The 27,921-nt window shown below is 41.3% G+C and overlaps 1 protein-coding gene across 1 annotated transcript; it reads left to right on the top strand.

The window, feature by feature from the left end:
• Positions 1 to 687: 687 nt before the first annotated feature.
• On the top strand, positions 688 to 27,714 carry faim2b (Fas apoptotic inhibitory molecule 2b). Its single transcript, XM_035389636.1, has 12 exons — positions 688 to 992; positions 4,531 to 4,618; positions 4,980 to 5,077; positions 6,257 to 6,321; positions 6,419 to 6,472; positions 6,871 to 6,921; positions 22,974 to 23,013; positions 24,069 to 24,106; positions 25,200 to 25,287; positions 25,494 to 25,589; positions 25,852 to 25,905; positions 26,198 to 27,714. Exons 1-12 carry the CDS (start codon positions 978 to 980, stop codon positions 26,345 to 26,347), a joined length of 837 nt encoding a protein of 278 aa, XP_035245527.1. The 5' UTR covers positions 688 to 977; the 3' UTR covers positions 26,348 to 27,714.
• The last annotated feature ends 207 nt before the right edge of the window (positions 27,715 to 27,921 follow it).

Below are 27,921 nucleotides of genomic sequence, written 5' to 3'. Positions count from 1 at the left end.
CAAAAAGAATGATGATTGAACGAGCACAGCCAACCCAGAAAGCTTTTTAAAAAATCTGAGATTTTGTGCATAAGCCAAAATCCACTTTGTTCCTTTAAGATTAAAAACACGAATTGCTATGGAACACATCCTAAAAGGACAATCAGGGTGACTCAGACTGTTGACTGTAATCATTCAAAATACAGGCCAGTGCATTAACAACACTATCACCAACCTGAAACAGCCTGATTTAGCATGGAGTACTAACGTCATTATTTCATGTGAAGTAGGTAAATAAATGAATGTTGATTCCTGTTTTCAGTTTGAATAGTAATAATACAAATATGAACAATTTCATATTGTGCCAAACGCTTGTAATGAATGTGTTCCTTTTTACTGTGTATGTTTTGAATAAGGGTGTTAAACACTGTTGGTCATTGGATGAATTTTGTTAATACAGTTTTTAGTTATGTGATCAAGCCTGTTATACAATATGTGTATGTGACATCAGCACCGCGCTTCTCCGCTCCCCAAATCCATTGACTTTCTTTTTTCGTGTTGCTGGCCAATAATCCCTCGCTGCAGCAAGATAAACGGTTGCGTCACTGATCTCAATCACGTGCACAAAATGCCACCCCTTTTTTTGGCTAGAATGGTATAACCCAAGATGCTCTCAGTGTTGCAGATTCACCTGGATTTTGCTAGAATGTACTTTCTAGAGTGAGGGTGGGGGAGTTTCCATTGTGATCCAGGATTAGCCTAGTGCTGCGGTAGCCTATAAAGCGTCAGTTTAGCCTCAGCACCTGTCATACAATTTTTTCGCATCTCCGTCGAATAACAGATGGCACCATAATGGCTATAGGTGCGTTTTCTTAAAATACGTAACAATTAAGTGGCAATAATAAATAAGGGGCAAGAAAAAAACAAAGCAGAGAAGCATATTTTTCGAGAATAGAAGTTAAACCATTCGGACGTCGTCAGGAATTTAAGAGACAGTCATGACCCAAGGGAAGGTAAATTATAATTTATTATATAATTTATTCTGCATAATGTTCCAAAGTGATTCTAAGGTTACAACCATATTACTAATATGCGCGTTGCGATAACCATCGTGATTATGGATTATTTTGGATTATTTATTGTAAAAGGGGATGGTATTTTTTTTAGTTAGTATACTCACTCTGTAACTTCGATAATCTGCTGCGTGATAGTCTGACTATCTTTCTCCATTTTCTGTGCCTAGAGGAACAGAAATGCGTGTGCGATTCCGCTGAACAAGCGGCAGTTGAAAAATGCGCCACAGCTTTTATGGCCTTTGATTCATTTAAAACAGCACGGTTTTCATTTGTGATGGCCTGATCAAGATAACACAGCCTAAATTACCTGATATAGGCCTACAGGCACGTCTCGTGTGCATTAGAATGTGTTTTATTCTGTTAGTATATTATTTCAGAACTAGTGTTGGTATTGCAGGTAATTGGGGAGCGATGTTGCGGTCTGGCGCAGTGTCTTGTTCCACCATCCATACATATTTTGTCAATATAGGCTATCACTCATTTGAATAGCCCAGCCTGAAGGTCGCACTAATTTAGGCTTCTGTTGCTGAATTCTGTGACTTTCAAACTGTTCATATGAAAAAGTCAGCGATAAAAATAATAAAAGAAGAAACTGATTTTAAGTTCCAAAACTCGAGAAATTCCAAATAGGCCTACATATTTTGTTGAGTAACAGTAAGTAAGCCTATAATGCTTAAAAGTATTTTTCTTTGGGTATGTATTCCTCTTTTACTTTGTATTTGCACAGCATACTTGTGTGGACATTCGTTCCAGTTTGGCTGTCTTACTTGAGGCTGGAGGTAGTGGCAAGACATTTGAAGGAGGTTTTCATCTGACAAGACTATCATATTCATAGGAAAATTCATGATCTCCCGAGTCTAGAAAAATAAGAACAAAAATATGTTTTTTATATATTGAAAAACCCTAGTGTGATATGCTGATGGATTACTTCCAAAAATGATGGAACCCTTGATGTAATCATAATTATGTATCCCGTGCCAGGTCTATCTTTTTATTTAAAAATAAGGCAAAAAATTATCTACTTTATTTAATGAAGAAAGTTATCAAACACCCATATCACCCATGTGAAAAAGTAATTGCCCCCTTAAACTTAATAACTGGTTGCACCACCTTTAGCGACAATAACTGCAACCAAATGCTTTTTATAATTTGATACCAGTATTTCAAACTGCTATGGAGGAATTTCAGCCCTCTCTTCTTTCCAGAACTGATTTAATTCAGACAAGTTGGTAGGTTTTTGAGTATGAACTGCTTCTTTCAGGTCCTGGCACTGCGTCTCTATTGGCTTCCAGTCAGGACATTGACTGGGCCACTCCAATACTTTAATTTCACTTCTTTTCAGCCATTCAGATGTGGGCTTTCTTTTGTGTTTTGGATCATTGTCTTGCTGAATAACCCAACCACTCTTCGGCTCACAGACAGATGCTCAGACATTCTCCTTAAGAATTTTCTGTTTCAGGGCAGAACTCATGGTTCCTTCAATAGTGGCCAATTGTCCAGATCCCAAAGCAGCAAAGCATCCTCACACCATCACACTGCCACCACCATGTTTGACTGTTGGCATGATGTTCTGTGAAATGCTGCATTTGCTTTACGCCAGACATAATGGGACCCATGCCATCCAAAATGTCCCACTTATGACTCATCTGTCCATAAGACATTATCCCAAAAGCCTTGGGGATTATCCAGGTGCTTTTTTGCAAATGTGAGACGAGCACTGATGTTTCTCTTGGTTAGCAGTGGTTTCCACCTTGCTACTCTCCCGTGAATCCCGTTTTTGCCCAGTCACTTTCTTATTGTGGAGTCATGAACACTGACCTTAGCTGAGGCTAGAGAGGCCTGCGGTTCTTTGGATGTTCTTCTGGGATCTTTTGTGTCTTCCTGGATGAGTTGTCATTACACCCTTGGAGAAATTTTGGGAAAATGGCTCTCAGTGTGGTTCAGTGGAGACCCAGAACCTTAGAAATGGCTTTGTGAACCCCTTCCAGACTGATATATTTAAACAACTTTTTTTCTCACCTCTTCTGGAATTTTTTTGATTGAGACATTGTGTGCTTTTAGAAACTTTGTGGTGACTACTTCACTCTGATGGTAAGGTTCAGTATGAGCAAGGTTTAGATTCAACAGGGCTGGCTGCAATGAAGCCTAGCTGTGTTCAATTAGCGGAATCTAATTATCAGTAAGATTTGGTTAATTGGTTGATTGAGTTACTAAGGAGGCAATTACTTTTTTGCATAGGTGAAATGGATGTATGATAATTATTTCATTAAATAAATGAAATAATTACAAAAATACAATAATGGAGGAAATCAGAAAGGGGGCAAATACTTTTTCACATTACTGTACACTTGTGTCTATGTGTAATATCTGTGCAGTGTAATAAAATACAGTCTGGACTATTCTACTCATTCTACTCCAGTCTGAACAAAGTCTGAGTTTTAAAAAAGTATTAAACGGTATTCATGGATGGGGCAAGTGAGAAAAGGGCACACCAGCCTAGAAAAACTGTTTTACAGAAAATAATCGTAAGTTATCGTACAGAATTTATTTTTACCAAAATGAATGAAACTATTAATCACAGCAACATAAAAAAAAATGCAAATATGAATGTTTTTATCCAATCAAGGGGGCACACCGGGCCTTCTCCCTTGGACAGGACTGAGTATAAATGTGGCTTAACACAGTCTGTGTCAAGCGAGTTTAATACAGTATTATGTAACAGTTTACCAAGTGTGAGTTTAAGTATAATACAGTAAGTATAATACAGTCTTTTATAATGTAGGATTACGATAATGTGTGAATGTTGGTGAGATGCTCCAGAATTCTCTGGCGTGGTCCACAGAAGAAACAGTGTGGTTGAAAGCTCTGTTCGACATGGTAGCATTTAAAAACAAGCTCACCTCTATTCAGCTCACCATCAGCGTTTCCACCATAACTTATTCTTCTGTGAATATTTGCTGCTTGGCAGACTCAAAGACTATTAATGAATAATTATCTTACTAGCAAGTGAACTCAAAGAGAGGGTTAGAGCACTTTCTTTTTTCATTCCTTTTTGAAGTGAAAGGTTATCCCCCTTTACTCATCACTCTGTTCAAAATTATTATAATTAGACACCAGTGTCTAATTTTGATGTCTATTGGGGTTATAAGAACTTAATTAGCACTTCCTGTCTTTTATTGCACCACCACTAGGTGGAGACAAACAGAACTGACATTTCAAACTGGTATCACAGTATAGAAAGTACTTTAGAGCATTCGGATAATATTGGGAAATCATTGTATCTTTACATCGTGGGAACACTAATTATGCACTTGTTATGCATGTATTAAACTGTGGAGTTTAATACATGCAAATGCATTATCAGTAAAGTGCCTCCTAGTAGACATGCCCTATTGGCACAGAGAACAGTGCAGTCTTTATAATTTGATGTCATTATCTAGGTGAGAGAAGCTCTGATTGTTTAATCTGTTTTCAGCTCTCCGTGACAAACAAGACAGCCAATGGGGAGCAAGGGGGAGGTGCTGTGCCAGCTGCTCCGCCCAGCTACCAAGAGGCGATAGCAGGTAACTAGACTGGTGCACGCACACCCCTTAACGTGGACTCGCTCCACCAGTTCACTTATTCAATCAGGTGCCTCTTCCACTTTCCAAAATGACACATTTATGCCAATACAGGTTTCTGCACAATTTGGCTTGTATATTTTTACATGATAGTAACTTTGCCAATGCATTTTATATGGCACAGTCAACCCTATATGAACCAGTATCGCCAGTATAGTGGTCGGTAGATCATGTTGTGCTGGCCATTGGAAAAGTAGATTGCAAGTCAAAAAAGTGTGGGCACCTCTGATCTACAGGATAGATATACCGATGTGGGGCCTTGCCTATCACTGCTATTTATTTATCTCTTTCTCTCTCTCTCTAGGATCAAGCCCCACTTACAGTGGGAGTTACCTTGACGGGGAGATGCTGACAGAATTCAGCTGGGATGACAAGAACATCAGAAGGATCTTCATCCGCAAGGTAAAGCTGCATATATGTGCGTTTGCATGTGAGTGTGTGTGAGTGAGTGTATGCATACGTGTGTTCTTGTGCGCGCGTATGTGTGTGTGTGTGTGTGTGAGTGAGTGAGTGAGTGAGTGTATGCGTACATGCGTGCACGCGGTCTATGTGTGTGTGTGTGTGTGAGAGTGAGTGTATGCATACGTGTGTTCTTGTGCGCGCATGTGTGTGTGTGTGTGTGTGTGTGTGAGTGAGTGAGTGAGTGTATGTGTACATGCGTGCACGCGGTCTATGTGTGTGTGTGTGAGAGTGAGTGTGAGTGAGTGAGCGTGTGTGTATGTGAGTGAGTGAGTGTGTGCATGCGTATGTGCGTGCACGCAGTCTGTGTGTGTGTGTGTGTGAGAGTGAGTGTGTGAGTGAGTGAGTGTATGCGTGCACGCGGTCTATGTGTGTGTGTGTGAGAGTGAGTGTGTGAGTGAGTGAGTGTGTGCATGCGTGTGAGTGAGTGAGCGTGTGTGTATGTGAGTGAGTGAGTGTGTGCATGCGTATGTGCGTGCACGTGGTCTATGTGTGTGTGAGAGTGAGTGTGTGAGTGAGTGAGTGTATGCGTATGTGAGTGAGTGAGTGTGTGCATGCGTATGTGCGTGCGTGCGTGTGTGTGTGTGAGTGTGTGAGTGAGTGAGTGTGTGCGTGAGTGTGAGTGAGTGAGCGTGTGTGTATGTGAGTGAGTGAGTGTGTGCATGCGTATGTGCGTGCATGCATGTGTGTGTGTGTGTGTGAGTGTGTGAGTGAGTGAGTGTGTGCGTGAGTGTGAGTGAGTGAGCGTGTGTGTATGTGAGTGAGTGAGTGTGTGCATGCGTGTGAGTGAGTGAGCGTGTGTGTGTGTGAGTGAGTGAGTGTGTGCATGCGTATGTGCGTGCGTGCATGTGTGTGTGTGTGTGTGTGAGTGTGTGAGTGAGTGAGTGTGTGCGTGAGTGTGAGTGAGTGAGCGTGTGTGTATGTGAGTGAGTGAGTGTGTGCATGCGTATGTGCGTGCATGCATGTGTGTGTGTGAGAGTGAGTGTGTGAGTGAGTGAGTGTGTGCGTGAGTGTGAGTGAGTGAGCGTGTGTGTATGTGAGTGAGTGAGTGTGTGCATGCGTGTGAGTGTGTGTGCAGCATTTGTTTCAGGGCTCCACTCACATGCCTGCCCCTCCCTGCAGGTTTATGCCATCCTGATGATCCAGCTGTTCGTCACGATGGCCATTGTGGCGATCTTCACATTCTGGTGAGCGCTTTGAGCTCTTCCCTGCACCCCTCCCGCACATAACCTGCCCGTGCCTGTGGTACATACAGTAACACTCTTATCTCTCTCTCTCCTCCAGTGACCCAGTGAGGTTCTACATCCAGGCTAACCCTGCCTGGTACTGGGCTTCCTAGTGAGTGGACGTTTCACTGCTCCCATAGATATGACTGTATAGTATCACACTGATCCGTAGATGTGACTGTACTGTATCACACTGATAGACGAAACCCGGTCCCAGATGGCTGAAGCCATCTCTAGTTTTCCTTCCATCCATTACAAGCTTATTTACTCAGTTTGATTGATTATGAGGAGTCTGTGCCTGAATGCTCCTCTAGCACACGGTCACCTGCTTTCATTAAGCCCAATAATTAATCCGGTTATGTAGTTAGGGCTTCCGGGAACGTATCTGGCACCCAGGCCCAACAGATGGGTAAGATTAAACTGAGATTAAACTGAGTTAGCACTGTGATTAAACTGAGATTAAACTGAGTTAGCACTGAGATTGATCCTAATTGTCTTGCTCTTCGACAGCGCCGTGTTTTTCGTCACCTACCTGACGCTGTCTTGCTGCGCGGGACCAAGGTGAGTGTCACCCGGCCTCCTCAATGTTAAGCATCAAGGCCGTTCAGATGATTATCACAGATTAGCCTAGCGTCCGCGGCTCCAACACCACATTTGCTTATTGTTAATTGTTGATGGGTTATGATTAAAAAGTTGACTTTCAGAAAATGTTATATGAGCAATTATATAAGCAATTATGTAAAACATCATATAGATCTTATGGTAACTTGATACACGTACTTCTGAAAGTGTCCTTTTAAAGGCTGTATATCTAAGTGTATGCTGTTTCACCCCATGCCATGTTCCTGTTGCAATGTAAGCTAGAGGAGATAGACTCCAGCTGTGGTATATATCAAGTGCTTTAGGGGATTAGAGGACCTTTAGGCCTGCATGGTCAGCCTTGGTATGGACTCCCTGATCCTAACTGATGATTGGCTAAATGGAATCTTTGCTTATGGTGATTAAATTAATCTCATAGCCTGGAACGACAGTTCTTTGTCTGTGAAAACTATACAAACTCATATATTTAGGGGTCCAAGCAGCGAAGCTGGTGGAACCCTATTGTATTTGTTAGGATTATTAGGGGTCCAAGCAGCGAAGCTGGTGGAACCCTATTGTATCTGTTAGGATTATTAGGGGTCCAAGCAGCGAAGCTGGTGGAACCCTATTGTATCTGTTAGGATTATTCTTATTATTATTAGGGGTCCAAGCAGCGAAGCTGGTGGAACCCTATTGTATCTGTTAGGATTATTATTATTCTTATTATTTTTCTCCGCTAAAAGTGTCTGAGGCTCAGCAACCATAAGTCCTGGAGCAACCAAATTTGGCAGGTGGGTTTCTATGTACCCCCACTACTCAGGCACTAAAAATCACATACGTCGGCCAGATGGTGGCGCTATAACAAAGGGTTTTGCGTAAAAGGCCATAACTCCCACACCATAAGTCCGATCAACACAAAACTTCATCAACATATGCATGTGAACGTGCTCTATTCCTTTGCCATTGGGACTACCTGTGTCCACCATATTGTTTGCCCGCCATTTTGACTTTTTAGTTGGGGCGTGGCAGTTTTCTCCGCAAAAAAGTCTGAGGCTCAGCAACCATAAGTTGTAGACCAACCAAATTTGGTAGGTGGGTTCCTATGGCACCCCACTACCCAGGCACTAAAAATCACCTATGTCGGCCAGATGGTGGCGCTATAACAAAGGATCATAGTTTAAAAGGTCATAACTCCCACACCGTAAGTCAGATCAACACAAAACTTCATCGACTGATGCATCTGAATGTGCTCTACAACTTTCCTATTGGGAGCACCTATGTCCACCATATGGTTTGCACACCATTTGGACTTTTTCATTAGGTGGGGTTCGGAAAAGCTGGAGCTCCAAATCCAAACGATTACGACATCGAGTAAACTTCTTTACGGCAAGCGACAACCATGGCGACGCTAGTTTTTATCAGTGAAAGCACGGTCTGACACTGCCACCTAGCGTGCATGCTAGGATAGGCGACCAAAAGTTTTTCAGTAAAAGCTTTCTGAGAGGATGAATAATTACTTTTCTTTGGCATGGATCCATTTGAAAACAGTATCGGGTGAGTTCGTTTAGTCTTTGAATCTGTCATTATGGTGAGAAATAGCTAAACCATTGTATTGATAGGTTCTGAGTTTCTGTGCACACGCGCGAAAACACGCTGGTATAATGAAACAATGACGGTAGCCTAATACATATATAGTCCGCTTCGTTCCGTTGCTACCATAACATAACAGACTATCTTGTGTCTACAGCTGCAGTTTCTCGCTACAATTTCAAACATTGAATATTCACAAAAGACGCAATTTATGCTGTACTTTGCCAATGTCTAAATAAATAATACGCTCCGGTAAAGCTTTGAGAGGATGAATAATTACTTTTCTTTGGCATGGATCCATTTGAAGACAGTATCGGGTGAGTTCGTTAAGTCTTTAAATCTGTCATTATGCTGAGAAATAGCTAAACCATTTCATTGATAGGTTCCGAGTTTCTGTGCAAACGCGCGAAAACACGCTGGTATAATGAAACAATGACGGTAGCCTAATACATATATGGTCCGCTTCGTTCCGTTGCTACCATAACATAACGACCTACAGCTGCAGTTTCTCGCTGCAATTACTAATATTGAATATAAACAAAAGACGCATTTTACGCTGTAGTCTGCCAATGTCTAAAATAATACGGTCCATTTGAAGACAACATCGGGTGAGTTCGTTTAGTCTTTAAATCCGTCATTGTGCTGAGAAATCGTATTCTCAATTTAATTTCTAAATTGACTGTAAGCTTAGGGTTGTAACTAGGTAGTTGTTCCGTAGGTGACTTAGTCTTAACTCGTCTTAACTATTGCTTGAATGTTCTCATAGACTGCGTTGTTGCTGTTCTTGTTTGTGTTAGCGTTAATCAGTTTAACCAACTGGGTCCAAGTTGAACTATGCGGATGTTTCCTGCACTTGGAACGGTATTTCTCTCTAGGGTTTTCGGCACACTAATTCCTGGTTATGGTTATACATTTTGTTGTACGTCGCTCTGGATAAGAGCGTCTGCCAAATGCCTGTAATGTAATGTAATGTAATGCAATATTCCGTAGCAACAAGATAAACCCGACATTAGCCCTAAAATATGCCAATACAGCAGTGAAAAGGCTGCTCACTGAATAACGAAATAAACGAGACAATTAAAAACAAAAATTATACCATGTCATTCTACAGTCAATATCTGGGACTAAACATTTAATAAATATACAATCTTACCATCGGTTTTACGCGTAGAGATGTCCCTTTTGCGAATGAGTGGTTATATATTGTCTTGGATAATCCGTTTGTGAAATGTCGGATATTTTCAAAAATAGCTGTGCATAATACCACACCTGTTGCTTACGGCGTTGTCGTTCTTCTTAGTCCAATTTGGCTTGATTGACAATTCATTTATTCAGTAGGTGAGAGTATAAGCTTTCTAACGATGTATAACATGTCTGATTTGACTTTTGGAATAGCGTTTTATAGGTCAGCTTAACCGAAAATTTTCTGATCTGCCAATGTCTACATAAATAAACCGGTAGGCTGCTCTGCGGTCAGCACGCGGGTCGCGAGTTGATATTAAGTCCTTTTTTTAGTTTTTTCTCAATGTCGTCTTTATTATTTGAAATGTGCATTTAGTGTCATTATTCTATCTGTCTCTGTGGCGCTCTGAAATGTGCATTCTCTGCTAAACTGAGCAATGGATTGGAATATGTGTCTGACGTAGTGTTGCACGGTATGCCAAAACTTCAGCACTTTCTGGGTACTTAAAAAAAAAAAAAAAAAAACAGAAAAAAAAAACGGTTTCGTATTTGAATTTCCCGATGTTCGGTAGTTCTGTGTCAAATGTAAAAGCCAGGGAAATGTGTCTCCCGCATTACTGATTTAGAGGATGAAAAGTGTAGTTTGTCAGAATCTTCGCTAGATGGCAGTAGCAACTAAGGTTGCCAAGTGAGGTGACCTGCGCTTGTGCATTCACTTCCCTGATACAGCGCAAGCTTTGACTCAGTTCACTTCAGTAGCAATAGGTGTTCCAATTTGGAAATATTTTATTATAGATAGATGCTGTATTGTTATTAAAATATGCTGTTTTTCAATCTATTTAAAGGTGAAAGACCTGTTTTAAAAATTATTTACTTTACAACTGTTTAATTTTTGAAATATTTTTAACATTTTTCTATTGTTCAGTGTTGTAACACTATAGGCCTATGCATATTAATATGTTGAAGAGGCTTCAACTTAAAGGTTATTAATGAACCAGGTTGTTCATGAACCATGAATTCGAAAATGAGGTCAACCCTTGTGGACATTATGTTTCTGATCTATTAAGGTAATTTCAGTATCGTTAGGTACCGAGTATCTAATTAGCATCGTTTAAGTTTCAAATATCATTTCAGTATTGAGTATCGTAATACTAAACCTGGTATCACTATCAAAGTCAAAATTTTGGTATCGTGACAACACTAGTGTGACGCCTTTTTTAGTTGTGGCGCAGAAACGCTGCAGCTGTGCATACACGCCGGACCATCTAAGTGTTACGACATGCCATCTAAGTGTTACGACATAGTAAAGGCCTTGACGGGAAGCGGCCCGGACACATCCATGGCGACGTAACTAAGTCATCCGACAGCGTCTCTTAGCTCAAAATTGGCCGCAAGTCATCAATATTTTATACGATCATCGTGATATTCAGTAGATATGTTGGGTGAAGGCATATGATCATGAGGACAAAGCCATTTTAAAATCGCTCCATAGGGGGCGCGATGGTGCCAATGCTTGGACCCCTCCCAACGCCGCTTGCGGCTTTAATTATTATTATTATTATTATTTTTCTCCGGTAAAAGTGTCTGAGGCTCAGCAACCATAAGTCCTGGAGCGACCAAATTTGGCAGGTGGGTTCCTATGGGCCCCCACTACTCAGGCACTAAAAATCCACGTACGTCGGCCAGATGGTGGCGCTATAACAAAGGGTTACGCGTAAAAGGCCATAACTCCCACACCATAAGTCCGATCAACACAAAACTTCATCAACATATGCATGTGAACGTGCTCTATACCTTTGCCATTGGGACCACCTGTGTCCGCCATATTGTTTGCCCGCCATTTTGACTTTTTAGTTGGGGCGTGGCAGTTTTCTCCGCTAAAATGTCTGAGGCTCAGCAACCATAAGTTGTAGACCAACCAAATTTGGTAGGTGCGTTCCTGTGGCCCCCCACTACTCAGGCACTAAAAATCACCTATGTCGGCCAGATGGTGGCGCTATAACAAAGGATCATACTTTAAAAGGTCATAACTCCCACACCGTAAGTCAGATCAACACAAAACTTCATCGACTGATGCATCTGAATGTGCTCTACAACTTTCCTATTGGGAGCACCTATGTCCGCCATATGGTTTGCACACCATTTGGACTTTTTCATTAGGTGGGGTGCGGAAAAGCTGGAGCTCCAAATCCAAACGATTACGACATCGAGTAAACTTCTTTACGGCAAGCGACAACCATGGCGACGCTAGTTTTTATCAGTGAAAGCACGGTCTGACACTGCCACCTAGCGTGCATGCTAGGATAGGCGACCAAAAGTTTTTCAGTAAAAGCTTTCTGAGAGGATGAATAATTACTTTTCTTTGGCATGGATCCATTTGAAGACAGTATCGGGTGAGTTCGTTTAGTCTTTGAATCTGTCATTATGCTGAGAAACAGTTAAACCATTTTATTGATAGGTTCTGAGTTTCTGTGCACACGCGCGAAAACACGCTGGTATAATAAAACAATGACGGTAATACATATATAGTCCGCTTCGTTCCGTTGCTACCATAACATAACAGACTATCTTATGTCTACAGCTGCAGTTCTCGCTGCAATTTCAAACATTGAATATTCACAAAAGACGCAATTTATGCTGTACTTTGCCAATGTCTAAATAAATAATACGCTACGGTAAAGCTTTGAGAGGATGAATCATTACTTTTCTTTGGCATGGATCCATTTGAAGACAATATCGGATGAGTTCGTTCAGTCTTTAAATCTGTCATTATGGTGAGAAATAGCTAAACCATTGTATTGATAGGTTCTGAGTTTCTGTGCACACGCGCGAAAACACGCTGGTATAATGAAACAATGACGGTAGCCTAATACATATATGGCCCGCTTCGTTCCGTTGCTACCATAACATAACGACCTACAGCTGCAGTTTCTCGCTGCAATTACTAATATTGAATATAAACAAAAGACGCATTTTACGCTGTAGTCTGCCAATGTCTAAAATAATACGGTCCATTTGAAGACAACATCGGGTGAGTTCGTTTAGTCTTTAAATCCGTCATTGTCCTGAGAAATTTTATTCTCAATTTAATTTCTAAATTGACTGTAAGCTTAGGGTTGTAACTAGGTAGTTGTTCCGTAGGTGACTTAGTCTTAACTCGTCTGAACTATTGCTTGAATGTTCTCATAGATTGCGTTGTTGCTGTTCTTGTTTGTGTTAGCGTTAATCAGTTTAACCAACTGGGTCCAAGTTGAACTATGCGGATGTTTCCTGCACTTGGAACGGTATTTCTCTCTAGGGTTTTCGGCACACTAATTCCTGGTTATGGTTATACATTTTGTTGTACGTCGCTCTGGATAAGAGCGTCTGCCAAATGCCTGTAATGTAATGTAATGTAATGCAATATTCCGTAGCATCAAGATAAACCCGACATTAGCCCTAAAATATGCCAATACAGCAGTGAAAAGGCTGCTCACTGAATAACGAAATAAACGAGACAATTAAAAACAAAAATTATACCATGTCATTCTACAGTCAATATCTGGGACTAAACATTTAATAAATATACAATCTTACCATCGGTTTTACGCGTAGAGATGTCCCTTTTGCGAATGAGTGGTTATATATTGTCTTGGATAATCCGTTTGTGAAAGGTCGGATATTTTCAAAAATAGCTGTGCCTAATACCACACCTGTTGCTTACGGCGTTGTCGTTCTTCTTAGTCCAATTTGGCTTGATTGACAATTCATTTATTCAGTAGGTGAGAGTATAAGCTTTCTAACGATGTATAACATGTCTGATTTGGCTTTTGGAATAGCGTTTTATAGGTCAGCTTAACCGAAAATTTTCTGATCTGCCAATGTCTACATAAATAAACCGGTAGGCTGCTCTGCGGTCAGCACGCGGGTCGCGAGTTGATATTAAGTCCTTTTTTTAGTTTTTTCTCAATGTCGTCTTTATTATTTGAAATGTGCATTTAGTGTCATTATTCTATCTGTCTCTGTGGCGCTCTGAAATGTGCATTCTCTGCTAAACTGAGCAATGGATTGGAATATGTGTCTGACGTAGTGTTGCACGGTATGCCAAAACTTCAGCACTTTCTGGGTACTTAAAAAAAAAAAAAAAAAACAGAAAAAAAAAACGGTTTCGTATTTGAATTTCCCGATGTTCGGTAGTTCTGTGTCAAATGTAAAAGCCAGGGAAATGTGTCTCCCGCATTACTGATTTAGAGGATGAAAAGTGTAGTTTGTCAGAATCTTCGCTAGATGGCAGTAGCAACTAAGGTTGCCAAGTGAGGTGACCTGCGCTTGTGCATTCACTTCCCTGATACAGCGCAAGCTTTGACTCAGTTCACTTCAGTAGCAATAGGTGTTCCAATTTGGAAATATTTTATTATAGATAGATGCTTCATTGTTATTAAAATATGCTGTTTTTAAATCTATTTAAAGGTGAAAGACCTGTTTTAAAGATTATTTACTTTACAACTGTTTAATTTTTGAAATATATTTAACATATTTTTCTATTGTTCAGTGTTGTAACACTATAGGCCTATGCATATTAATATGTTGAAGAGACTTCAACTTACAGGTTGTTAATGAACCAGGTTGTAAATAAACCATGAATTAGAAAATGAGGTCAACCCTTGTGGACATTATGTTTCTGATCTATTAAGGTAATTTCAGTATCGTTAGGTACCGAGTATCGAATTAGCACCGTTTACGTTTCAAGTATCATTTCAGTATTGAGTATCGTAATACTAAACCTGGTATCAGTATCAAAGTCACAATTTCGGTATCGTGACAACACTACTGTGACGCCTTTTTTAGTTGCGGCGCAGAAACACTGCAGCTGTGCATGCACACCGGACCATCCAAGTGTTACGACATGCCATCTAAGTGTTACGACATAGTAAAGGCCTTGACGGGAAGCGGCCAGGACACATCCATGGCGACGTAACTAAGTCATCCGACAGCGTCTCTTAGCTCAAAATTGGCCATAAGTCATCAATATTTCATACGATCATCGTGACATTCAGTAGATATGCTGGGTGAAGGCATATGATCATGAGGACAAAGCCATTTTAAAATCGCTCCATAGGGGGCGCGATGCTGCCAATGCTTGGACCCCTTCCAACGCCGCTTGCGGCTTTAATTATTCTTATTATTATTATTTTTCTCCGGTAAAAGTGTCTGAGGCTCAGCACCCATAAGTCCTGGAGCAACCAAATTTGGCAGGTGGGTTCCTATGGGCCCCCACTACTCAGGCACTAAAAACCACGTACGTCAGCCAGATGGTGGCGCTATAACAAAGGGTAACGCGTAAAAGCCCATAACACCCACACCATAAGTTAGATGAACACACAACTTCCTCAACATATGCATCTGAACGTGCTCTATACCTTTGCCATTGGGACCACCTGTGTCCGCCATATTGTTTGCCCGCCATTTTGACTTTTTAGTTGGGGCGTGGCAGTTTTCTCTGCTAAAATGTCTGAGGCTCAGCAACCATAAGTTGTAGACCAACCAAATTTGGTAGGTGCGTTCCTGTGGCCCCCCACTACTCAGGCACTAAAAATCACCCATGTCGGCCAGATGGTGGCGCTATAACAAAGGATTATAATTTAAAAGGTCATAACTCCCACACCGTAAGTCAGATCAACACAAAACTTCATCGACTGATGCATCTGAATGTGCTCTACAACTTTCCTATTGGGAGCACCTATGTCCGCCATATGGTTTGCACACCATTTGGCCTTTTTCATTAGGTGGGGTGCGGAAAAGCTGGAGCTCCAAATCTAAACGGTTACGACATCGAGTAAACTTCTTTACGGCAAGCGACAACCATGGCGACGCTAGTTTTTATCAGTGAAAGCACGGTCTGACACTGCCACCTAGCGTGCATGCTAGGATAGGCTACCCAAAGTTTCTTAGTAAAAGCTTTCTGAGAGGATGAATAATTACTTTTATTTGGCATGGATCCATTTGAAGACAGTATCGGGTGAGTTCGTTTAGTCTTTGAATCTGTCATTATGCTGAGAAACAGCTAAACCATTTTATTTATTGGTTGTGAGTTTCTGTCAAAACGCGCGAAAACACGCTGGTCTAATGAAACAATGACGGTAGCCTAATACATATATTGTCCGCTTCGTTCCGTTGCTATCATAACATAATGACCTACAGCTGCAGTTTCTCGCTGCATTTACTAATATTGAATATAAACAAAAGACGCAATTTATGCTGTAAATCGTATCCTCAATTTAATCTCTAAATCGACTGTAAGTTTAGGGTTGTAACTAGGTAGTTGTTTCGTAGGTGACTTAACTCGTCTTAACTATTGCCGTAGGGTCTTGTTTTTATCAGTGAGGGGACGGTCTGACCGTCGGGAAGCATTGGAAGACAGTGACCGTGAGTTCGTTTAATTTTTTATAATATTTAAAAAAAATTTTTAGGTTCTGAGTTTCTGTGCAAACGCGCGAAAACACGCTGGTATAATGAAACAATGACGGTAGCCTAATACATATATAGTCCGCTTCGTTCCGTTGCTACCATAACATAACGACCTACAGCTGCAGTTTCTCGCTGCAATCACTAATATTGAATAAAAACAAAAGACGCAATTAATGCTGTAGTCTGCCAATGTCTAAATAAATAATACGGTCCATTTGAAGACAATATCGGGTGACTTCCTTTAGTCTTTAGATCCGTCATTATGCTGAGAGAAATCGTATTCTCAATTTAATCTCTAAATTGACTGTAAGCTTAGGGTTGTAACTAGGTAGTTGTTTCGTAGGGGACTTAACTCGTCTTAACTATTGCATAGACTGCGTTGTTGCTGTTCTTGTTTGTGTTAGTGTTAATCAGTTTAACCTACAGGGTCCAAGTTGAACCATACGGTTGTTCCCTGCACTTAAAACGGTAGGCTGCTGCCCTCTAGGGTTTTCGATATACTTGTCCCTGGTTATGGTTATACATTTTGTTGTACGTCGCTCTGGATAAGAGCGTCTGCCAAATGCCTGTAATGTAATTTAATGTTCCGTAGCAACAAGATAAACCCCACGTTAGCCCTAAAATATGCCAATACAGCAGTGAAAACGCTGCTCACTGAATAACGACATAAACGAGACAAAGTTTTTTTTTTCAAAATTATGCCATGTCATTTTACATTCAATATCTGGGACTAAACATTGAATAAATATACAATCTTACCATTGGTTTTACGCGTAGAGATGTCCCTTTTGCGACTGAGTGGTCATATATTGTCTTGGACAATCCGTTTGTGATTCCTGTTGCTTACGGCGTTGTCGCCGTTTTTCGTACAATCTGGCTTGAATGACAGTTCATTTATTCAGTAGGTGAGAGTATAAGCTTTCTAACGATGTATAACATGCATGATTTTTCATTTGGAATAGCGTTTTCTAGTTCAGCGCAACGGAATATTTTCTTATCGCATTCACTGTGGCGTAGCATAAAAGACGATTCACCTAACTAAACGTTGTCAACGATTTTCATAATTTCTTGTAGAGTACTATTATTATTGAGGACTTCAGGGCTTAGCTAAGCAATTTCTTTACTGAAAGACCTACCTGAAATCGTTTTCTGACGCAAAACAGAAGCGGATAGGACTTTGTCATTGATTTTCTGTCTCTATACTAGGCTACTAAACACAGATAAAATGTCATGTTGCTATGTAAGTATTACTGCTCAAAATATTTCGGTTATATACGTTCTTTTCGTTATATACGTTCTTTTTGAAATTGGGTGTCTTTAAATAGGTTAGTGGTATTATATAATGTGGATTTTTCACACTGCAATGTAAGCGTTAGTGTAATAGTTTTTGTGACCCATGGAACAGTGATGACGAGAGTGTTGGAACGTTGCTAAAATGTGGTGGACGGTTGAAAATTATTTTCGTCCCATCTCCATCCGTCATTAGGCTATGCTGAGAAATAGCTAAACCATTTCTATTGATAGTAATTGAGTTTCTCTGCAAACGTGCGAAAACACGCTGGTATAATAAAACAATGACGGTAAATATAGCCTATATATGTAGTCCGCCTCATTCCGTTGTTACCATAATATAACAAACTTTCTTGTGTCTACAGCTGCAGTTTCTCGCTGCAATTACTATTGAATATAAACAAAAGACGCAAATGCTGTAGTCTGTCAATGTCTAAATAAATAATAAGGGATTCTTCGCGCAGCACGCATGCTAGCAGGAATGTCCAGTTGATTTTTCGTTTCGTTTTTTTTAATGTCGTATTTATTAGGCTATATGAAATATGTATTATTATCCTATCTGTCTCTGAGGCGCTCTGAAATGTGCATTCTCTGCTAAGCTGAGCAATGGATTGGTATATGTGTCTGACATAGTGTTGCACAGTACACCGACACTTCAGCACTTTTTCGGTACTTAAAAAAAAAAAAAAAAAAAAAAAAGAAACGGTTCGGTATTAGAATTTTCCGACGTTCGGTAGTTTTGCGTCAAATGTAAAAGCCAGGGACATGTGTCTCCCGCATTACCGATTGAGAGGATGAAAAGTTATGATTTGTCAGAATCTTCGCTAGATGGCAGTAGCAACTAAGGGTGGCAAGTGAGGTGACCTGTGCTTGTGCATTTTTCGTGGTTGATTCAGCGCAAGCTTAGACTCAGTTCACTTCAGTAGCAATACCTGTTCTTATTTGTAAATATTTTATTATAGGAAGATGCTGTATTGTTATTGAAATGTGCTGTTTTTAGATATATTTTAAAGTGAAAGACCTGTTTACAGATAATTCACTTTACAATTGTTTGATTTTTGAAATATATTTAATATAGTTTTCTATGGTTTAGTGCTGTAACACTATAGTCCTATGCTTATTGATATGTTGAACAGGCTTCAACTTAAAGGTTGTTAATAAACAGGGTTTTTAATAAACCGTGAATTCGAAAATGAGGTCATCCCTTGTGGACATTATGTTTCTGATCTATTAAGGTATTTTCAGTATCGTTAGGTACCGAGTATTGAATCAGTATCGTTTCAGTATCAATTATCGTGATACTACACCTGGTATCGGTATCAAAGTCCAAATTTTGGTATCGTGACAACACTAGTGACGCCTTTTTTAGTTGCGGCGCAGAAACACTGCAGCTGTGCATACACGCCGGACCATCTAAGTGTTACGACATGCCATCTAAGTGTTACGACATAGTAAAAGCCTTTACGGGAAGCGGCCAGGACACATCCATGGGGACGTAACTAAGTCATCCGACAGTGTCTCTTAGCACAAAATTGGCCATGAGTCATCAATATTTCATACGATCATCATGATATTCAGTAAATATGTTGGGTGAAGGCGTATGATCATGAGGACAAAGCCATTTTAAAATCGCTCCATAGGGGGCGCGATGCTGCCAATGCTTGGACCCCTTCCAACGCCGCTTGCGGCTTTAATTATTATTATTATTATTCTTATTATTTTTCTCCGGTAAAAGTGTCTGAGGCTCAGCAACCATAAGTCCTGGAGCGACCAAATTTGGCAGGTGGGTTTCTATGTGCCCCCACTACTCAGGCACTAAAAATCACGTACGTCGGCCAGATGGTGGCGCTATAACAAAGGGTTTTGCGTAAAAGGCCATAACTCCCACACCATAAGTCCGATCAACACAAAACTTCATCAACATATGCATCTGAACGTGCTCTATACCTTTGCCATTGGGACCCACCTGTGTCCGCCATATTGTTTGCCCGCCATTTTGACTTTTTAGTTGGGGCGTGGCAGTTTTCTCCGCTAAAATGTCTGAGGCTCAGCAACCATAAGTTGTAGACCAACCAAATTTGGTAGGTGGGTTTCTATGGCCCCCCACTACTCAGGCACTAAAAATCACCTATGTCGGCCAGATGGTGGCGCTATAACAAAGGATCATACTTTAAAAGGTCATAACTCCCACACCGTAAGTCAGATCAACACAAAACTTCATCGACTGATGCATCTGAATGTGCTCTACAACTTTCCTATTGGGAGCACCTATGTCCGCCATATGGTTTGCACACCATTTGGACTTTTTCATTAGGTGGGGTGCGGAAAAGCCGGAGCTCCAAATCCAAACGATTACGACATCGAGTAAACTTCTTTACGGCAAGAGACAACCATGGCGACGCAAGTAATCCGACCGTAGGCTCTAGTTTTTAGCAGTGAAAGCACGGTCTGACACGTGCCACCTAGCGTGCATGCTAGGATAGGCTACCCAAAGTTTTTCAGTAAAACCTTTCTGAGAGGACGAATAATTACTTTTCTTTGGCATGGATCCATTTGAAGACAGTATCGGGTGAGTTCGTTAAGTCTTTAAATCTGTCATTATGGTGAGAAAAAGCTAAACCATTTTATTGGTAGTTTTAGAGTTTCTGTGCAAACGCGCGAAAACACGCTGGTATAATAAAACAATGACGGTAATACATACATAATCCGCTTCGTTCCGTTGCTACCATAACATAACAGACTATCTCGTGTCTACAGCTGCAGTTTCTCGCTGCAATTTCTAACATTGAATATTCACAAAAGACGCAATTTATACTGTACTCTGCCAATGTCTACATAAATAATACGCTACGGTAAAGCTTTGAGAGGATGAATCATTACTTTTCTTTGACATGGATCCATTTGAAGACAATAACAGGTGAGTTCGTTTACTCTTTAAATCCGTCATTATGCTGAGAAACAGCTAAACCATTTTATTTATGGGTTCTGAGTTTCTGTGCAAACGCGCGAAAACACGCTGGTATAATTAAATAATAACGGTAGCCTAATACATATATATAGTCCGCTTCGTTTCGTTGCTACCATAACATAACGACCTAGAGCTGCAGTTTCTCGCTGCAATTACTAATATTAAATATAAACAAAAGACGAAATTTATGCTGTAGTCTGCCAATGTCTAGATAAATAATACGGTCCGTTTGAAGACAATATCGGGTGAGTTCGTTTAGTCTTTAAATCCGTCATTATGCTGAGAGAAATCGTATTCTCAATTTAATCTCTAAATTGACTGTAAGCTTAGGGTTGTAACTATGTAGTTGTTTCGTAGGTGACTTAACTCGTCTTAACTATTGCTTGTATTTCTGCATGGACTGCGTTGTTGCTGTTCTTGTCTGTGTTAGTGTTAATCAGTGTAACCTACAGGGTTTAAGTTGAACAATGCGATTGTTCCCTGCACTTAGAACGGTAGGCTACTGCCCTCTAGGGTTTTCGACACACTTGTTCCTGGTTATGGTTATACATTTTGTTGTACATCGCTCTGGATAAGAGCGTCTGCCAAATGCCTGTAATGTAATGCAATATTCCGTAGCAACAAGATGAACCCGACATTAGCCCTAAAATATGCCAATACAGCAGTGAAAACGCTGCTAACTGAATGACGAAATAAGCGACACTAACTTTTTTTTTTTTAAATTACCACGTCATTCTACAGTCAATATCTGGGACTACACATTGAATAAATATACAATCTTACCATTGGTTTTACGCGTAGAGATGTCCCTTTTACGAATGAGTGGCCATATATTGTCTTGGATAATCCGTTTGTGAAATGTCGGATTTTTTCAAAAATAGCTGTGCGTAATACCACACCTGTTGCGTACGGCGTTGTCGTTCTTCTTAGTCCAATTTGGCTTGATTGACAGTTCATTTATTCAGTAGGTGAGATTATAAGCTTTCTAACGATGTATAACATGTCTGATTCTGCTTTTGGAATAGCGTTTTATAGGTCAGCGTTACTAAAACTTCTCATCTGCCAATGTCTAAATAAATAAATTAAACGGTAGGCTTCTTTGCGAGCAGCACGCAATTCGCGAGTTGATATTCAGTATTTCTTCCGTTTTTTATCAATGTCGTATTGATTATTTGAAATGTGCATTCATGTGTTATTATTCTTTCTGTCTCTGTGGCGCTCTGAAATGGGCATTCTCTGCTAAGCTGAGCAATGGATTGGAATATGTGTCTGAGGTAGTGTTGCACGGTATACCAAAACTTCAGCTCTTTCTCGGTACTTAAAAAAAAAAAAAAAACCGGTTTCGTATTTGAATTTCCCGATCTTCGGTAGTTCTGCGTCAAATGTAAAAGCCAGGGAAATGTGTCTCCCGCATTACTGATTTAGAGGATGAAAAGTGTAGTTTGTCAGAATCTTCGCTAGATGGCAGTAGCAACTAAGGTTGCCAAGTGAGGTGACCTGCGCTTGTGCATTCACTTCCCTGATACAGCGCAAGCTTTGACTCAGTTCATTTCAGTAGCAATAGGTGTTCCAATTTGGAAATATTTTATTATAGATAGATGCTTTATTGTTATTAAAATATGTTGTTTTTAAATCTATTTAAAGGTGAAAGACCTGTTTTAAAGATTGTTTACTTTACAACTGTTTAATTTTTGAAATATATTTAACATGTTTTTCTATTGTTCAGTGTTGTAACACTATAGGCCTATGCATATTAATATGTTGAAGAGACTTCAACTTACAGGTTGTTAATCAACCAGGTTGTTAATAAACCATGAATTAGAAAATGAGGTCAACCCTTGTGGACATTACGTTTCTGATCTATTAAGGTAATTTCAGTATTGTTAGGTACCGAGTATCGAATTAGCACCGTTTAAGTTTCAAGTATCATTTCAGTATTGAGTATCGTAATACTAAACCTGGTATCAGTATCAAAGTCAAAATTTCGGTATCGTGACAACACTAGTGTGACGCCTTTTTTAGTTGCGGCGCAGAAACACTGCAGCTGTGCATGCACACCGGACCATCTAAGTGTTACGACATGCCATCTAAGTGTTACGACATAGTAAAGGCCTTGACGGGAAGCGGCCAGGACACATCCATGGCGACGTAACTAAGTCATCCGACAGCGTCTCTTAGCTCAAAATTGGCCATGAGTCATCAATATTTCATACGATCATCGTGACATTCAGTAGATATGTTGGGTGAAGGCGTATGATCATGAGGACAAAGCCATTTTAAAATCGCTCCATAGGGTGCGCGATGCTGCCAATGCTTGGACCCCTTCCAACGCCGCTTGCGGCTTTAATGGACTTTATATTTCTGAAGACTGTACTTGTACCTCCTCCCGACTGGTCGTATTATTAAATTATATAAAGGAGCTCCTGACTCCATCGTTTGTTATCTTTATTTTCAGCACCATCATTTTTGTTAAGAAATTCCTACATTATCAAGTCAGTGAAAGGGAAATAAGAGAACAGAACAATGACAGTCTCACTCCTCTGTACTTCCATTGCAGGAGGCAGTTTCCCTGGAACTTGATTCTGCTGGCCGTCTTTGTGAGTATCCAAGAACTGGAAACAGTCATTTTGTGCGGGCAGAATTCACGGGGCTGGGAGAGTCTAGACAAACACTTTTGTGTCCCCCCCCCCCCCCCACGGTCCTCAGTGAGATGCAGACCTATTGTGACTTTAAGGACTCGGGGCATTATGAAACAGGATTAGACCTCACTGATGATTCGAGTCATTGTTAAAACCTTTCTACGAGGTTTGGGGGATGGAACAATGAAGCACCAAAAAACAGTTTAGGAATCACAGAGATTGAGTGGGGGGAGGCATGAAGCACAGTCTGTAGGGCAAGAGACAGTCAAGCCATATGCAAATCCCCCCCCCCCCCCTTCCCCTTCGCCCCCACGTGGGCGGGGGTTTGATCCCCAGCTGTGGCACCTTCTGACCTGGGACCCCTTTTCCGTCTGATACCCTATCTGCTTTCTACCTGTCTGAATAAAGAGAAACAGAAAAAAGGGTGGTCAGCAACAATGTACATCTCCAATGATGTCAGTGGAATTTTCATGTTTTTTAGGTTGCCGTGGTTCCTGCCAGTGAAACTCGCACTTTAACAAAAAGTTATTTCTTGAAGCATTTATTTGCATACCCTGGCCGTCTCCTCCTGGACCCTGCTGTCTCTGTGCAGGCCCAGGTTCAAACAATATGCTAAGTGCTGAGCCTAAACCTTCAAACAATGGTGCTAAAAATCTGTGTAATTTTTCTGCTGTACTGCAGCAGTGCATTATGAGATTGGCCACCAGGTGGCAGTGTGGCATGGTGAGTCAGGAAGCTAGCCTGTGATGTGGTGCGTTAAATTCCCAGCTGGGATGCTGCTTTAGCTGTGTCATTGAGACCCTGAGCCTCTCAAATAAATGTCCGACTGCAGTAACGGCGGTGGGTGTCCAAGTGAAAAGAGGGGGCGGCTGGCGTTTCGGCAGGAGTGTGCGGCAGGCCACGCCCTCCTGAGTCGGCGGTTGGGTTTAGCCGAAGGGCAAAGCGCAATGCGGTCAGTTTGAATCTGTGAGCTTGCGGCTGTGCCATGCTAACTGCAACCTCTTGTGTTCTAGACTCTGTCTCTCACCTATATGACAGGGATGCTGGCCAGGTAGAGGCACCACTCTCTCTCTCTCTCTCTCTCTCTCTCTCTCTCACTCTCTCGCTCTCTCTCTCTCTCTCGCATTCTCTGCACGCCCCTGATTCTCACCGTCGTCTGTGTCTCTCCCCTGTGCTTTGTTTGTTTGCATGCTTCCTCAGACTGTCAGCATGGCCTGCATGATGGCTTTTGTGTCCAGGTAACCCAGCTGACATGTGCTACTGCGCCGTGACCTCACCGACCCTGCCAGTCTCAGCCTATCACAGCACGCCTGACACAGCCTTGCTCTGCAGCAGCCACACCCCCTACCCTTCATTTCTCTTAAAAGCATTTCTGTTCTTTATTGATATGAGCAATTAAATTATCAATGTTAATTTCAAGGTTTCATGGTGATTTTCACACATATTGGCTCACTTATGTCAGCTTTTTCTTTTAAATGTAGGTTTTTGGGTGGGGAAATTGATTTATTTAGCCAATTCTGCACTCCATTCTTCACTACAATAAACATCCAAAGCACTTCAGCAAAATTATTCACACATAGTCCAGACAGTTGTATAATGTGGGGGTATTTAAGTATTCCAAGAAACACATCCAGGCTAAGGTATTTCCTGAAAGGCAGCACTGTCTGCATGCTTACCCTGCCAGCCAGACACTTAACCACCTGAGTCTCATGACTGCCTCTAATGCAGCCCTTAACCTGGCTAGCAGTAGTAGTTTAATCACAGCTGCAAAAGGCTGCCAAACTGTAGCAGTGAGTTTGGCAGCCCTGCTCTAATCTGCAAACACTGTGATTGCATGAGTGTGGATGTGTATCCTTCTGGAAATGCTGTATACTGCAAAACGTGGAAGGTTTAGGGATTTAAAAAAAAACTTACTGATAAATATATTTCACTGTACTGTTTATATGTATATTTGTATATATATATGAAGTTGTATTTTCAGAAAGTAGCAATAATTTATGTATTTAGCCATATATTCTGAAGTGTCAATAGAGTATGTTTTATTGTAAAATATTTTTTAGTGTGTGTCAATTCCGTAAGGTTGAGCTGATGATTTTTGAACATTACGCCTGCCTGTTAATCACTCTCTTGTTTCTCATGTACAGTTTCTACAACACCAAGTCCGTGGTGCTGTGTCTCGGGATCACCGCCATGGTCTGTCTGTCTGTCACTGTCTTCAGTTTCCAGACCAAGGTGAGAAAGGGCACAACGTGCTGTAGCATAGGGCTCTTCAGCTCATTCATGAAGCAGGCTACACATTTCCACTTCCTGTTTATGGAACAATAAGTGGTATGTAATGAGCATTGTATTGGCAGTTATGCCAATATAAAATGAAGTTATTTTCCTTTTTATATAAAGAGGGAGCAACCGTTTAGTGTCTGTCTCTTGTCTATATCCAGGTTGACTTCACTTCCTGCCAGGGCCTGCTCATGACCTTATGCATGGTCATGTTCATCTGTGGGATCGTCTTGGCCATTGTCGTCCCTTTCGGATACGTGAGTAATCCCAAACCCCACCCCCCAGGTCTCCTGTAAACATACACAAACTAAAATAAATCAGCTTTTAAAAAAACAGGTCATGCCACCTCTCGTACTGCTTGTAGTGTGGGTATTTATAAAGTCGAGGATGAGGTAATGGTCAGGTCTATTTCTGGCACAGAGAAAGATTGTTCTAATCCCTTGACCCCGCAAGTCTATTACCACTCCCTTATTTGTCCGAGCATCGCTTGACTCGGATAAATCCTGTCCTGTGTTGCAGGTCCCCTGGTTACATGGCATCTACGCTGCTCTAGGAGCGACACTGTTCACTATGGTAAGAGTCAGACCCTGAGATGGGTCCCGTTGTTATGTAAGTTTACAATCCAGGTTTTCCTGGAAGGCTCACTCCCTTTCGGCGACATAGCTCAGAAGGTAAGAGCGGTTGTCTGGCAGTCGGAGGGTTGCCGGTTCGATCCCCCGCCCTGGGGGTGTCGAAGCATCCCTGAGCAAGACACCTAACCCCTAATTGTTCTGTTGAATGCGAGGCATCAATTGTAAAGCGCTTTGGATAAAAGCGCTATATAAATGCAGTCCATTTACCTTTCCTTTTTTCCCATTTCCCACAGTTCCTGGCGTTTGATACCCAGCTTCTGCTGGGGAACAAGCGATATGCCCTGAGCCCCGAAGAGTACATCTTCGCCACGCTCAGCATCTACCTGGACATCATCTACATCTTCTCCTTCTTCCTCCAGCTTTTCGGGTCGGGCCGGGAGTGATCCCATGGGCCCGGGGCGTCGCGCGACCGAAAGGCATTCCACTGTGATCGTCCGTACCCCCCACTCCCCCAGGTCCAGGTCTTCTCCAGGTCTCTCACCTTCTCGCCCAACTGAGTGACGCCTCACACCCCCCTTGCATGATTGGGTTGTATGCTAACTGGCTTCACTGTAGAAACTGATCCCGGTCCTAATACACATTTGTGATGTCAGTCATTTTGTCTTTTAGACCGTGTAAAACTCTATCAAGTAGTTGATTGCGCTCTAGTTAATTCAAGACCTGAACCTTTTTTTCTAATTGGTCCACTCTCCTGCTTAATGCCACTGTCCCACCAATCACATGCAAAGCTGCCTGTTTTCAGCGTTTGTTTTTCACTACCCCTCGACCGGTAGGGTTTTGAGCCAAAAATGAGCCGAAATATTATGAGCTACGAACATAATTCATGGTCAAATCTGAAAGAGCATGTCTTCTAATTGGAAGAGAATGATGGCTAGATCTCTATGATGCTATTACAGCGCCAACAAGAACCAAATGGTAGAAAATTCCATTGAGCACTTGCAGCCATATGAACACCAGCATGCAGATGTTCATTCCTAAAGCTCTCTATAAAAGGAGCTCTGACACTGTACTGAACTTCCAATCCTCTGCTATGCTTGTTCTGTGGTAGTTGTATGTTGTAACACAACAAAATCTATTCATTAACTTCTTCCCCTTTTTACCCGTTCAGTTCCCCAGTTCTATTCCAAAATTAGAAATGGTACATTTATTTTCTAATCTTCTCAAATTTGTCACGGAGAAATCAGGTTAGAATTGAGACAAACCACTGACCGCCGGCTAATCAACACTACAAATCTGATCCAGTGACTGAATAATTTTACAAATTTGGCACCCAACACAGGGCTGAACATGTCCAAGTCCCACCCTAATTTGGAATGTCCAAATATCTGCAACTGTAACTGTATTCATGCACAAACCCCACTGCCGATTCGAGATGGCGCAGACCAGGACGGCGGAAGTCGTATCTGAAAAGTGCCCAACACTACAACACCTGATTCAACTAATAAGTAGAATAAGCTGTCTTAGTGCTGGGTTAAAACATAACCGAAGTCTTTTTTTTTACAAAAAAAAAAGAATTGAAATAAATATTAACTTACCCTAAATCAAAATATCACAAGATATATTTTTTGATGACTGATTTAAAACTTTTCTAAGGGATATCCCAATGTCCCTGGGTCTGGAATCTGGGCCATGCCAGTGCCGATCACGGCCGGCAGCCCCGTTGGTCGGTGCGAGGTTCATGCTGAACGCTCTGCCAGACGGCTCTGGGTGACATTGTTTCACTGCACGCTAGCGACCCCCACTGGTAAATTGGCCATTCCAAATTGAGAGGAAAAGGGAAAAAATTTTTTTTAATAATGATTACATGCAATATAATAGTACTGCTGCGATAGATTGGCGGCCTGTCCAGGGTGTATTCCCGCCTCTCGTCCAATGCATGCTGAGATAGGCTCCAGCACCTGCCCCGCGACCCTGCCTAGGATAAGCGGGTGTAGATAATGGATGGATGGATGGATGG

Source organism: Anguilla anguilla, chromosome 13 (genome assembly GCF_013347855.1).
Source record: "Anguilla anguilla isolate fAngAng1 chromosome 13, fAngAng1.pri, whole genome shotgun sequence".
Classification (NCBI taxonomy): domain Eukaryota; kingdom Metazoa; phylum Chordata; class Actinopteri; order Anguilliformes; family Anguillidae; genus Anguilla; species Anguilla anguilla.
The sequence above is the reverse complement of the archived record's forward strand: the minus strand, read 5'-3'. Positions and strand labels throughout refer to the sequence as shown.

Coding starts and splice junctions, on each gene's coding strand:
- faim2b (XM_035389636.1), top strand. Junction 4,619..4,979: donor CTACCAAGAGGCGATAGCAG/GTAACTAGACTG, acceptor CTCTCTCTCTAG/GATCAAGCCCCACTTACAGT. Junction 25,288..25,493: donor TCTTCAGTTTCCAGACCAAG/GTGAGAAAGGGC, acceptor GTCTATATCCAG/GTTGACTTCACTTCCTGCCA.